The following is a 15204-nucleotide window of genomic DNA, read 5'->3' as shown; positions in this document are numbered from 1 at the left end:
TAGCAAGGTTTGGGACAGCCACCCGTATAGATTTGGTTTCCTGGCTGCAAATTGGTGTTTGAAATGATAGGACTGCTGTGCACAAAACCGAGTCCAGAACAGAACTGATGGAATAGGGAAAAGGTGGAGGCTTTTAAAGGGGAAGACAGGAAGTGAGATCAAAGGGGTCGGGCTCATGAAGGGCTTCAGCCCAGACGTGACATCACAGGGGCCGGAGCCGGCAAGGCCTCCTTCCATAAGCTCGGTCCCGAAAGTAACGTCAAGAGGGCCTGGCGGAATCTCCCATGAATGGTCTGCAGGAAAGGGAGAATAAGAGTCCGTGCACTCTGCCACATCCCGGTACGCCTCGGAACTGCCCTTCCTCAAGCCCTTTAGCTGTCTCCCATGCGCACGTGTGTGACAGTAGAAAAGTGATGTCGTTTTTGAAATTCTTAATAAATAAGAGTTTAAAAAAAAGTGTGGAAACTCTTTGAATGTCCTGTCCTATATATATATATATATATATATATATATATATATATATATATATATATATATATATATATATATATATAAACCAAATGCCACTGCCTCATGCATCACAAAATCTCTCGAACCATGAGGACTTGGGACTTGAAAATTAATATGTAGGTTACCCTCGGCCCATAGGTGCTCGCTAAGAAACGGTTTTAAAAATTTTGCACGTTCTGTCTGTATGTCTGTTCACTTTTCACGAGAGAATTACTTAATGGATTTACATCTGGTTGTTTTCTATAATTTACTTTAACATTCCACTTGATTTTGCGACTTCTCTCATCACGCTAAGTACCAGAGTTCACTTGTGATACTGATGTATTTATGCAAATCCAACAGAGTGGCTGTGGGCTGAGAGCAAGGGGGCGGGGCCTTCCTCATTCATCCGCCAGCCTCTGCTCGAGTTGGTCTACATCTCGCCATGTGTTGGAGCACACCTCGCCTTCATTAGCTAGCGATACCTGTTTGTTCAGCAGACATTATCATCTAGACATTGTTAAGGAGTAATGTTTGACGTTTATGAGAGAGAGAGATCAGAGCGCCGTGTGTTTTAGAAGTCAGCTGCTGATTGCCAGAGATAATCACAGCCACATGCTTTTCTCCCCACGTGGGGAACACTCTCCCGTCAGAGCTGAACACGATCAGATACAGTGCCGACGTCTATTGATTTTTAAAGTTTTCCTGCATCATTACTATGTGGGCACAGCCATGGGGTACCGCTTGTGTGTGTGTATGTATGTATGTATGTATGTATGTGTGTGTATATATATATATATACAGCCCGTGCTTCGCAGCGGCGAAGTACTGACTTAAAATTTTTATTAAGAAGAAAATTAAACCTTTTTAAACTGAGGGAAAATATACCAATAATTATTTGTTAATGATCTCTTTGTATACCACATTGTGAGTTCGGCCCACCGGTTGTAATATGACCAAGCTGTGCGCTGAGCTGACTCTTGAGCATGCAACGTACAGTTGGCCATGTGAACAGTAATCTTGTCTCAAATCTCACAGCTTGGATTGCTGCTGTCATAATCGGTTGGAGTTTCATGGTTTGTTTCAGTTACGACAGTATTTGTAGGACTTGTTGTGTTGAGGTGACATTCGGCATCTGTCAAGTGTTGTAAGCATACAACCGGTTTCATCGATAACTTCACATCCAGCTTTTGAGAGTTTAAACATTCATAAACATCAAAGTGTCCACTACTGAAATCGTCACCTGTCAATCTAAGATGTTTAAGAGGCATTGGCGGTTTCGAAAGGTGTAAAATATTTGGCCATTTCTGTACACTTGAAAGCGACAACCGAACAATTCAGCGGCAGCCATCAACTCACATGCAGAACCATAGGTTAAGGGCTGAAGCATTTCACTCTTCTAGTGCTCCTGTGTAGTCTAATTATCTCCTGTACCGTCATCAGTCCATACCTTGAACCTGTCGCAGTCATCCAATACATAAGACACAATGGATATCAAGAGTGAGCCTGATATGGCCGTGCAATATGTAACAAAGAGAATGGAAAAGGCAGGTGCCATCTCCAGGCATGGAAACCACTCGGTAAGTGACAGTTCTCTGATCGATGGTGATCACCTTGATAGACATGTTAATGGGGGTACGGTTGGAATGATAAAGGAAATGGGTACCTGAACAATGTAAAGTAAGTCTAAAATACCTAAACAATAAATATAATCGTAATAAACGAACAATAAAACAGCGGAGAAGACGTTGATTAAATAAAAAGGCTGTAGTTATCAGCAGGGAGAAGTGAATCCCGTGGCGAAGCAAGGAAGGGAATGAAGAGACCGGAGCGACAGACGGCCTTATATAGGCAGGCAGCCAACAACGTCCCTCACACAGTGACCGAGGTGCAGGCTATGGACGTATATATGTACGTAAGTAGGATTCAGTTAGCATTGGGAACCCGCGTATCAAATTTCTTGAAGATGGGCCCATAAGTAACAAAGACCGTTGAAAATTTCAATATGGCGACGGACAGTGGCATCATACCACCGAAATAAGTACCAAATTTCAGTCTTCTACCTACACGGGAAGTTGGAGAATTAGTGATGTTGGAAAGTTCATTATGGCGGCTAACAGTGGCGTCATACCACCGAAATAAGTACGTACATCGGTTTCGGTTAGCGCAGGGAAACCGCCTACCAAATTTCGTGAAGATGGGGCCATGAATAGGAAAGTTCAGCATGACGGACGTTGTTGACCGTTATGACTGTTACGCGTAGAATTTCGAAATGAAACCTGCTTAACTTTTGTAAATAAGCTGTAAGGAATGAGCCTGCCAAATTTCAGCCTTCTACCTACACGGGAAGTTGGAGAATTAGTGACGCTGGAAAGTTCAATATGGCGGCCGACAGTGGCGTCATACCACCGAAATAAGTACGTACATCGGTTTCGGTTAGCGCAGGGAAGCCGCCTACCAAATTTCGTGAAGATGGGGCCATAAATAAGAAAGTTCAACATGGCGGACGTTGTTGAAACTTATCGACAGTTATGACCGTTACGTGTAGAAATTCGAAATGAAACCTGCTTAACTTTTGTAAATAAGCTGTAAGGAATAAGCCTGTCAAATTTCAGCCTTCTACCTACACGGAGAATTAGTGATTAGTGGTGGTGGCACCCAGCCGGGACGCACAGAAGGACCGGAGGAGGGCTTGCGCCTCCTCCAGACCAGAAAGGGGTGACCGCCCTGGTTGCTTTGGGGACTACAGGTACAGAGCTTTGAAGTTCAACCCTCTAGGGGCCCGTGGTCACTGCCTTTGGAGCCCTGGACCTCAGCACTTCCGCCACACCCGGAAGTGCTGGGGGGAAGAGGACCGGGGGCACCCAGAGTGCTTCCGGGTGCACAGCCGGCACTTCCGCCACACAGGGGAATGCTGGCAGAAGAGTGTCGGGAAGCACCTGGAGCACATCCAGATGTGTATATAAGGTGCCGCCTCCCTCCATTCGATGGCTGGATTCGGGAGAGGAGAAAGACAGAGCTCGGGAGGAGAGGAGTGGAGGCAGACCTGAAGAAAGGCATTTGGAAGAGGCCTGGACTTAAGGGGTGATTTTTGCAGTGGCACTGGGATGTGTGTTCACCATTCTTGTAAACATTGTAAATAAACATGTGTTGGGTGACAAAACAATGTCTTCCTGTCCCGCACTATATATATATACAGTGAACCCTCGTTTATCACGATTAATCCGTTCCAGACTCTACCGTGATAAATTAATTTTCGCGAAGTAGGATTCTTTATTTATAAATCTAATATTTTCGCAGTTAGAGTATAGAAAACCTGTTTACGACCTTCTAAATACATTTTTTTAACATTATTAGAGCCCTCTAGACACGAAATAACACCCTTTAGTCACCATTACACTCGTATTACCCAATATATTAGACAAAATAAGAGAAAATAAGACATATTAGTCGTTACAAATATCATATTACTAGGCGCACTCGCCTTTTAAGGCGACTGACTTTTATCCTCAATTTTTGAGCGTTCCATGTGTACATCAGGCATGTAAGTGTAGGGAATGAGAACATCAAAGTGCCCATTCATAACATCTCCCGAAAACCTAAGTTTTTTTTATCCCCTCAAGTGCCTGTCCAAAGTCGTACAATGTCAGCCTGAATCTGTACCGCTATAGATGGAGTTTCATGCACTAAATAAGCTACAGATGAGAATAAGTGAGCTCCATCTCCCCTAATATTTACTATGTGGTGAGGCATTTGTACTCCATCAACATTAATTATTTCCAGAGACATAATTTTGTCTATTTTTCCAGCGCATCGCGCACAAAAGCAAGGGAACGATAAGAGCACTAGAACTCTGCTCACATCGCGTCGCTTCGTACCTCAAGCCGCAAGTAGTAAGTCTGTGATAAGCAGAATACCGCTACGCTTTGCACTCACGGGACAGAAGGACAATCCTGTACGCTTTTATATAGTAGATTATTGTACTGTACATTTAATTCCACACAAACACACAGTTCTTACACACAACCACTAACCTATGAAGGCGCGACCTCAGTAAGAGAGTCTTCAGAGGTGGTGCAGTATCTTCAGCAGGTGCGTTGTCTTCTTCCGCTGAAGGAGTACTAGGAGTAGGCAGTGGGTGTCTGGGTGGGCGGCTGAAGAACATCTTGATAATAAGTTGCTGGTGCTGTCTTTTCATATGCGTGAGGAGGCTTTTGTAGGGTATTGCCATCTTTAATCATATCCAAGAGTTTCACCTTCTCCTGGATAGTAAGCATCTTCCTCCGGCGCTTAGTTTTATTGTCAGAAGGCTTAGAAAAAGAAGCACGTTTAGGAGCCATCGTAGGGCTTAGATAAAAGTTCTCAGAAAGCGCATGCGTAGTGACGTAAGCGTGTATGAGAAAAAAATCGAGATAGAGTGAAGCCGCGAAAGTCGAAGCGTGATATAGCGAGGGATCACTGTGTGTGTGTGTGTGTGTGTATATATATATATATATATATATACAGTATATATATATATATATATATATATATATATATATATATATATATATGTGTGTGTGTGTGTGCGTGTTAAGAGTACGCGACACGTTTTTTGCCTTTATTTGGACTCATCAGGTGTACACACTCCACTGCACCTCTCGCAGGGATCGAATCTTGGACGTCAACGTCAGAGATTAAGTCCCTTTATGCTGCGCCACAGCGTGTGGTTTGTTTATTTGACAGCCTGGAGATCGGAGTAATTACATTCATAGCATCCGTAGTCTGAGTCTCGATCTGATTGTATGGGTGGTTACCTACCAGGTAACGCATGTGGTAGGTAACCACCCATACAATCAGATCGAGACTCAGATATGGATGCTATGAATATATATTTGTGTGTGTGTACAACTGGATCCCAACTATATTTACTACATGTTGATTGAAAGCACACAACATACAAGATACAAGGGACTTCATCACTGCCAGTGTGAATCATCAGGCTAACGCTTTAGCACTCTAACCTGTTAAAGTTTGTGTAGGCTGTAGCAATGTTGATTTGGCCTACAAACACTGAAAAACATTACACATTAGAGATTAAACTTATAAAATCAATAAGGAAGTTGTAGTTCTGAAAAAAATCTATTATATAGTGCCTTTCCCATCTATCTATCTATCTATCATATAGTCCCTTTTGTCTATCTATCTATCTATCTATCTATCTATCTATCTATCTATCTATCTATCTATCTATCTATCTATCTATCTATCTATCTATCTATTATATAGTGCCTTTCCTATCTATCAAGCTAGCTATCTATCTACACACCGTATTTGGATTCGGCTCAATGTGAATGTCACCTAAAACTGAACTCGCTCAACTTCAAGTTCTTCACTTGCAAATACGCTACCTTGAGTTCACCATTCTTAGAAGAACTGAGCTTGTTCGAGCACAAACCAAAGGCAGCTTGATGCTGGGAAGCTGCATGTTCTGCACATTTGAACTTTTGACTAGAATCTGTGCTCTTGGTCTGCTTTTACTGTTTTCACTTCTATTTGCAAATTTTGTCTCACGCGTAATCATCTCTCAAACTAGCCCGACTTAGTCCAGTGATTTGTCCCATCAGGTTTTCCATCATCATCTGCTGGGATGTTTTTGAGTTGAGGTTTCCACAAAAGCCCCCAAAGGGTGGGTCACTCTCCGTCCTTCCCATGGGTGGTTACTACCCTTACTCAATGTCTCAAGTGCCAGGAGCACACTGTGGCACAGCACCAACTGTCCAGCAGAGGGCAGCCTCTCCCCACAGCAGGTTTGGATGCAACAGGCTTTGCCGATTGCCTGTAATTGCTCCCAGTCTATTTGTTGCTTGCTTACGAATTAACTTGCATTTATGGAACTAAATCATCGCAATCATTTAATTACACCTGAGGAGCTGAACTTTAATTGCTTGCTGCTAACAAGGATCTGATATGGCTTGAGCAGTATTAATATGATGTTTACTTTTCTGAGTGCTAAAAGCATTAAAACGATTGCACGAGGGGATTACGTTTTGTTAATTGCTGGCATTCATTAGCTCTGTAAATGCTGAAGTAGAACGACTGTACATGCGGGGGGATAAAATTATGATTTAAATCGCAATTTCACTGGGCGTATTAAGGCTGCCTCTCAAATACTCGGGAGGTTATTAAAGATCGCGTGTGAACATATTGAAAGACTATAATTAATGTTAACCTTTTTAAAAGTAATATACAGTAGCTGTCTTGAGTGAGATGCCTTTTCTTTGAAATTAATAATACCCTGATTTATTTTCAGCAAATCCCAAAGTAAATGAAGAACTCCGGGACAGGTTGCCAGCCACGAAAAAGCACGACTACAAAGACAAAGCAAAGCAATCCCTCGAACCAGAATCCAGGTAAAAAAATAAATAAATAAAGACGACGCTCACCTCGTCTCTGGCGGGAACGCCCTGTCGTACCTCACGAATTTGATATCAAGTTCAGGATGGCACGTGAGCCTGCAGCCCTCACACCATCATACACAGGTGGCGCAAGATTTGTCTCGCCTCTCCTTGTGTTGATACTTGCTATCCAGTCTTAAAATGGAAGAAATGTCTTTTATTTTAGGAGACTTTCTAAAGCTGTTAGTGACGGCCGAGGCCATTCTGAAAGTTAGTTCACACAGCTGGCCCACTGCTGCTGGTTTTTAGTTCCCTCGCCTGGCCCTTTCTTTAATTTTTTTGAGTTTGTTTTGTTACAATCTCATGGCATAGTGATCACACTGGTAACGGTCTCTCAGTGAGCATATCGATCTGTAGATTTTTGCCAGCCGTCTATGCAAGGGTCTCGTTTTAAAGGGGTCATTGCGACCAAGCTGAAGCGTTCCAACAGCTCTGCCAGCCTCACGGCTGTGAGTACACATTAGCTGAGATGATGTGCCTCGTGGTTTAGTTACGGCCGGCCGTGCTCCATGTTATACACTCACCAGCCACTTTATTAGGCACGCCTTGCTAGCACCGGGTTGGACCCCCTTATGCCTTCAGAACTGCCGCAATTCTGTGTGTCATTGATTCAGCAAGGTGCTGGAAACTTTCTTCAAGGATTTTGACATGACAGCATCACGCAGTTGCTGCACATTTGTCAGCTGCACATCCACGATGCGACTCTCCTGTCCCACCACTTCCCAGAGGTGCTCTATTGCACTGAGATCAGGTGACTGTGGAGGCCATTTGAGTCCAGTGAACTCGTCATCATGTTCAAGAAACTGAGCTTTGTGACATTGTGACATGGCGAGTTGGAAGGCGCAAACATAAGATGGGTACACAAGAGATGGACATGGTCAGCAACAATCCTCGGGTAGGTTGTGGCATTTAAACATCCATCCATCCATTATCCGACCCGCTATATCCCAACCACAGGGTCAGGGGGGTCCGCTGGAGCCAGTCCCAGCCAACACAGGGTGCAAGGCAGGAAACAAACCCCGGGCAGGGCGCCAACACACACACACACACACACCAAGCACACACTAAGGACAATTTAGAATCGCCTAACCTGCAACATTTTTTTATAGAGCACATTTTAATACAAAAGATGTAGCTTAAAGTGCGTTACAGGATGAAGGAAGAGAAAGAAAAAGAACAAAATATAAAAATAAAATTAGGCAATACTAATTAATATAGAATCAAAGTGAGGTCCGATGGCCAGGGAGGACATGAAAAACAAAAAGAAAACTCCTGACGGCTGGAGAAAAAAAAAAATCTGCAGGGGTTCCAAGGCCACGAGACCGCCAGGCCAGCCCCCTCTAGGCATTTTACCTAACATAATTGATCTAAATGATACTCAGTTGGTACTAAGGGACCCAAAGTGTGCCAAGAAAACACTAGCAACAGCCTGAACCTTTGATACGAGGCAGGATAAGTCCGCGCTTTCATGTTGTTGACGCCAAAGTCAGAGCCTACCATCCGAATGTCACAGCAGAAATCGAGACTCATCAGACCAGGCAACGTTTTTCCCATCTTCTGTTGTCCAATTTTCATGTGAGTTGCAGCCTCACTTGCCTGTTCTTAGCTGACAGGAGTGGCACCCGGGGTGGTCTCCTGCTGCTGTAGCCCATCTGCTCCAGGGTTTGACGCGTTGTGCGTTCCGAGATGCTCTTCTTGCACACCTCTGCTGTAACGAGAGGTCATTTGAGTTCCTGTTGCCTTTCTGTCAACTTGAACCAGTCTGGCCGTTCTCCTCTGACCTCTTGACGTCAAGAAGTCATTGACGCTCGCTGGATATTTTCCCTTTTTCAGAACCATTCTCTGTAAACCCTTAGAGATGGTTGTGCGTGAAAATCCCAGTAGATCAGCAATTTCAACTCGTCTGGCGCTAAAAAATGTGCCACACGTTCAGTCCCTTTTCTTCTCCATTCTGATGCTCAGTTTGAACTTCAGCAGGTCATCCTGACGATATCTAACTGGCCGAAATGCATTGAGTTGCTGCCATGTGATTGGCCGATTAGATAATTGCGTTAACAAGCAGTTGAACGGGTGTACCTAATAAAGTGGCCGGTGAGCGTATAAACTAAACCCTGATTCAGTTCAGTGACCACCGGTGCCAGAGATTCAGGTAGCAGTTTTATTATCATCGCACTGTGCCCACTGCTGCCCATAATAATAATACTCTGCTCTGTTGGGCCTTTGAGCAAAGCCCTTAACCTGCAATTGCTGAGCACTTTGAGTAGTGAGAAAAGCACTATATAAATGCAAAGAATTATTATTAATAATAATAAAGCGACTCATAGTGATGGGTCACTCACGACGGACTCTTCTCTCATGAAAGGTTTTGCTGCATTTAATTATTTTTCTTTTTCAGCACCCACATTGCGTGTTATTTTGCAGTACCGTATATACTCGCGTTTAACTTCTCCGCGCGGATAAGTGAGCGATGGGTCACTTTGCCACGGTTTCTTGGGTGGCATCTCTCATGAAAGGTTTCATTGCCTTTTATTTATTCTTCTTTTTCAGTTCTGAATTGTTGCAGACGAGTTGTCGGCCCGTGCCAGAGCAAACGAGTCGTGGAGCACAAATGGACGTTTTTTTAAAAGGTAAGCAGCTTTTTTTAAAAAAATAAAAAGGTGAAAATGTGCCAGGCACAGCCTGGGCCCTGTTTGTACTTGCTGATATTTACCGACTACGACGACGACGTTTGATATGCTATCGCCCATTTCTGCTTATCGTGGGCTGCATTTTAGAAATAGCACTCTGCATTTAGGGTGTCAGCCGTGAGATTTGTTTGCTTTGCGTGGAATGCATTTGTTCGTCTGTTCCTACCCTGTGCCATGTATATGCCCTACAGGACTCCCCCCTCTTACTTTTTTTTTAATGCTGCTGCCATCACCATTCATTTGTGTGACATTGTAATTTATTTGTTTGTTTATTTTTGCGAACAGTTAGCTACAGACGACATTCATGTGGAACGAGCAGAAAGAAAGGAGTTTCGGAGGAACTTGGTCAGTAGCAGAAGGGATTGCTGGTAAAAGCAGAAAGTGGCACACACCCACACACAGACAGGAGTGAACTGAAGTGGCTTTTTGAAAGAGCTTGGGGGCGGGATGGAAAGTGGCAAGGAAAGGGGAGAAAGCCTCTTCAGCCACGTGCGTAAAGTGAAAAGTCCAAGTGGCACCGCTTTGTGCCCTCCCGCTCGTCTGGGCCGTGTGCGCTCACGCTCGGCTGTTTGCTTGATTTTTTTTTTTTTGGGTTGTTCCTGATACTGTTTTTCTGAGATACACAAACATTTGTTTACACGTGTAAACCCTTTCTCGCTGCTCGTGCTCTTAGAGGGCCATCTAATAACTTTACATAAGCAGTAATGATATGGCGGAGCCGCGTATGGAGATAAAGCGGGCAGAATGACAACAAGAGATAAACAGAATATTTACCCATCCCTCATGAGCGGCTGCTGATATGTAAATTTATTCTTCTCCTTTGCACAAATATACATTTGGGCTGTTGCTTAAACACTTGAAGCTCACTAGCTAAACACTTTTTAATGATGCCTGTGGTATTATGAAAGTGTGACATTTGATGAAAAGCGCCAGCTTCCGTCGCAGACCGCCGAGTGCCACATGCAATGCGTGAGCAGGAATTCCACTCAAGGCAGAGCAAGTTTGGATTTTACCGGCCGCTCTAATCTCAGATTTATTTAAAGGGGAATCTAGAGATCACCTTGCCATTCCCACAGGAAATAAGCCGTCTTCTTTTCAGATTACACAGTAACGCTGCCGTTGTTAAGGGGGGAATTGTGTTAAACTGCGCACATAATCAGCCAGTTGGCATTCTAAAGCAACGGGGTTGCGGGGACGGGAAGAAGAAGAAGAAAAAAATGATAGTAGTAACCCAGGTTTAGGAACAATGTAGCTAAAAAGTCCCATATTTGCTAAATGACAAAGGCTTATAAAGCTGCATCTCGTGTTATTATTCATGGCTGAATTTCTTGTTTGCTCTGGTGAGCTGAACGGAGAATACTAATAAATGGCTGCAGCAATCCAGACTGAAGATCCCTGGCAACAAAGCTATGTGGCAGACCTCCCTGATCTTTCAGTTCACAGTCTGACCTTTTGCAGAGCAACAGTCGGTGCTGAGCCCCGCCGCTCGTCGGCCGCTGCTCTCAAATGTTGGATCGTTGACTGTTTTTTTTTTTTTTCTTCTTCTCCTTCTTTTTGGAGCATTTGTTTCAATGGCTAACTTACAAAAGCGCATTCCAACATTGAAGAGCGAGCGTTCAGGTAAGCCGGTGAGCCGGAGAGCACATCTCCCGACAGCCTGCCTCCTGTGATGATAATGTTACTCTTCCAGCTTGCTTTGGCAAGCGTCCTCTCCAGACAGACACCGTCGTCCTGTATTTATTTATCTTTGTAAAGGAAGGCCGTGTGCTTCTGGCCCACTTTCAGACACACCAGTACCCGAGTAATTCTGTGTGCGCTTCAAATTAGCAGCTCGTGAGCCTCAGATAGCATGCCAAAGAAGAAGAAGAAAAAAAATCCATCAGCCAGCGCTCTCAGGCACGGCTCTCCTCAGAAATATTGACACAAGATCTATTTGCTTTTTGCCTCTGCCCTGCCCAAAGCTTACCCATATTTTTTTTTTCTCCTCCTGAGCCAATTTTTTTTTTGTTGTTGTTGATTATAAGGGATATTGGAAGGTCTCCTCTAAGTGTCGTGTTCTTAGAAGATGTCCTAAGAGGTTCCAGTGGCTTTCCTTGACATGCTCTGCTGTTCTTCTGACCTCACTCCCGTGCCAGTGCCAAGGTTATTTTGCACCCTGGACCAACCAACTATTTGGTAACTAACCTGTGTGGCTGGTTAGATTCCCATATACACCCCTACCTTATCATCTGTGCCCTAGGCTAACGCCTGATTCACTTTAATGGTGGCTGGGACAGACCCCTCAATTGGCGCCCACTGATGCCCAGAGTAATGCAGACCAAGCTCCTTTCCATCCATCCATCCCGCTATATCCTAACTACAGGGTCATGTGGGTCTGCTGGAGCCAATCCCAGCCAACACAGGGTGCAAGGCAGGAAACAAACCCTGGGCAGGGTGCCAGCCCACCACAGCCAAGCTCCTTTCCTGTGGGTTTTATTCTTTTTAATGTCAGTTGTTTTGTTTTTTTTACCCTTTTTGTTTATATATTTATTACCGTAGAATCTCCTTTCTTACACATTAGGAACATTGCAAAGCACTGCATATAATGGAAAATAGTGAAATGACAATCGGCAGCCATTCACAATTAGCCCTTTTCACAAAAAATTCAAAACCAATAACCCTGCCTGCCTCCTGTCACTAAGCGTGGGTCATGTTTATTCCACCTCCCTTCCTTCACTTCCAGAAATCGATTTAACTGGGGGATCAACAGTACAGAGTAGCAGGAAGTGTGGGAGAGAGGTGATAAAGAGAGGGACGGCAGGGAGGAGTGGGTGGAGAAAAGTGACAGACGGGTATCGGCAAGAGTGAAAGGGAAGGTCTACAGGATGTGTGTGGAACGTGGAGAGACCTGAAAATATCTGAGCATCCAACCCAACAAAGAGCTTCAGAGGATTTACAAGGAAGAATCACAGAAAATACTCAAATCAAGCTGTGCAAAGCTTGTTGTGTCAAACGTAAAAAAGACTCCAGGCCACATTCGCTGCCACAGATGCTTCAACAGAGTACTGAGTAAGGGGTCTGGATACTTGTGTCAGTGTGAGACTTCAGATTTCAGGTCTACAGTACAGGACGGTAGGGAGACCAGCTATGTTATAATGGGCTGGTGACGGTGACACTGACCAGAAAGCAGGAGACAGAGCTGGAGGTGGTTGATTTAAAGATGTTAAGATGTGCATTGGGTGAGACGAGGATGGACAGGATCAGAAATGAGGACGGTAGAGGGTCAGCTCAGGTTGGATGGTTGGGAGATAAAGTCAGAGAGGAGAGATGATGATGGTTTGGACATGTGCAGAGGAGATATGAGGGAGAAGGGTGCTAAGGATAGGGCTGCCAGGGAAGAGGAAAAGAGGAAGGTCTAAGAGAAGATTTATGGATGTGGTGAGAGGGGACATGCAGGTGATGGGTGTGACAGAACAAGATGACGAGGACAGGAAGAGATGGAAGAAGATGATCTGCTGTGACGACCCCTAATGGGAGCAGGCCTCACTGCGGTTCTGTCATTTGTGTATGGGAATGCGGATGTACAATTTTAACAGATTTTTATTTTAATAGGAATTGTCACATATGCATAATAGAACTGTTTTACATTACAGCGAGTAATTAACCATATTAAAAAACAGTCAAACATAATAATTTGGAAGTAAATTATGTTTCATGTTACATTAGAGATATTTCTTGCGTAATACGATTTTTTTCTGTTTGGCTTTGAAATTCACATGCAAATACTTTTTAAACTTGCGCCTTTACTGTAAAACTTCAGTAAAAACAAAATTTGGAATTCAGTTTTCATCAATATCACATTGAATTTTGATTCTGTGTTTGGACTTTCATCGTGACAACACAACGTATAACTGCCTGTGAGTGAATTTCGTTTCTTTCTATTAAATAAAACAACTTTTTTGAATGTTTGGCTCTGTGATTTGTTAATTGTCTTTGCAAAAGCTTTTCTAACGGGAAACTGTAAACGTTTTAATATGAATGGCATATCAAGATCTCCTTAGTTGTGTAATGTTACTACATCACCTTTTTTGGATACATCTTTCTTTCAACAGTAATTCGGCTCGTGTTAAATGTTGTAGATATTCTTCATGAAATTGTAAGTTGATGTTTTCATCTTCCTCACCATCACCACCAACTGCTTCAGCAGAGTCTATTTATACGCATTTAGCCAATTTGCAGTGTAACTGATGAACATTTTTGCCATTAATTCATTTGACTTCATCCTTTCTCGGTGCTAGGATTATCCGTGTACTCATTTTTTCTGTTGATAACCCTTCGTGATTAAATTCTTCAATAAGATTTGGACATACAGTGGACCCTTGACTTAGGAACTCAATTCGTTCGCGAGGGCTGGTTGTAACTCAAGTTGGTAGTAACTCAAGACTATTTTTCCCATAAGAAATAATGGAAATACCCATAATGCATTCCGAACCTCCCACAGCAACACCTACTTAACCTTTTTATAATAAAAAAGGGTTGTATAATGTGCATAATTTACCAAAACACCAATAATTTTTCTAATGTTCTAACCAAAAAGTTATAAAAAGTGCCTAGCCTACCAGAAACAACAATTTTGTACTTTACTCACCATTTAAGTTGACATCTTTGGGCTGCAGGAAGGGAGGAGGAGGAGAATGAAACGGAAGGTGGTTATTGTTTAGAAGGAGCCTCCTTATGCAAATCTTTTCCTTGTAAAATTGTCGAGATGGTGGATTTCGACATGCTGTACATATTAGCGAGATCGGTCACACGAACACCACTCTCATATTTCCGCACAATTTCCTTCTTCGTTTCGATTGTGATCGCTGTTTCTCAAGTTAATAATGACGGTAGTCGAGCACTCAGTTCAAAGCTGGCCGTGTTGTGAACTGCTGTAATAATACACTCCAAAGCAAGCCGGTGCTGACTCAGCCTGATGACATCATCATGTGCCGTGCCAGCCCGCTAGCTAACATCCCTTAACAATCGCTTTCTTTACCTTCGTTACCTTCTCTTCCTTCCTTAGCAATTATGTGTCTTGCCTGCCATGGTCTTAGTGAATTATATATATAGATAAATCACTGCACTGACCGAAATTATGTCCACAAACACATGTGTCTGGGCTCCGACTGACGCTTACGAACGCTCCTGGCTGTTTGTTTACAATCGCACAAGCGGATACACGTGACCGCATTCGGGTCGTAACGCAAGATGTTGGTCGTAAGTCAAAACAAAAATTTGGTTGTAAATCAAGTTGTTCGCATGTCAGGCTGGTCGTATGTCAAGGGTCGACTGTAATACGTCTTCTTTTATTGGGAACTTAAAGTGCGGAAAACGTTAAAATTTATAAGAGCTGAGAGAGCAGAAACTGCGTCTGACAAAACATTTACGTGAATGAGAGGTGAGAGGGCCGTGTGCGTGGTTGAAAATGGTTGAGAGGTGGGCGAGACTTGAAAAAAATCTCATGGCCAAAGTCTCATCTCACGGGACTTAAAAAAAAGTCTTTTTTATGGTAGAGAGATATAAGCATTTTAATTTATTAAGCTCCTGTAAAAAGGCTGATTTTCCCCCAG

At 43.4% G+C, this 15204-nt stretch overlaps 1 protein-coding gene across 2 annotated transcripts in view; it reads left to right on the top strand.

Annotated features, from left to right (window-relative positions):
- Positions 1 to 15204, top strand: part of mipol1 (mirror-image polydactyly 1) — a 300186-nt gene that overhangs the window by 100631 nt on the left and 184351 nt on the right. The window contains exons 3-4 of one of the 2 annotated variants that reach the window (XM_039741608.1): positions 6782 to 6881; positions 9474 to 9553. In XM_039741608.1, the coding sequence (XP_039597542.1) occupies positions 6782 to 6881; positions 9474 to 9553 (180 nt within the window). The remainder of the gene's footprint in view (positions 1 to 6781; positions 6882 to 9473; positions 9554 to 15204) is intronic. The other variant, XM_039741609.1, reaches the window with a different exon arrangement.

Source organism: Polypterus senegalus, chromosome 18 (genome assembly GCF_016835505.1).
Source record: "Polypterus senegalus isolate Bchr_013 chromosome 18, ASM1683550v1, whole genome shotgun sequence".
Lineage (NCBI taxonomy): Eukaryota > Metazoa > Chordata > Cladistia > Polypteriformes > Polypteridae > Polypterus > Polypterus senegalus.
Note: the sequence above shows the minus strand (reverse complement) of the source record. Positions and strands in the feature narration are given on the sequence as shown.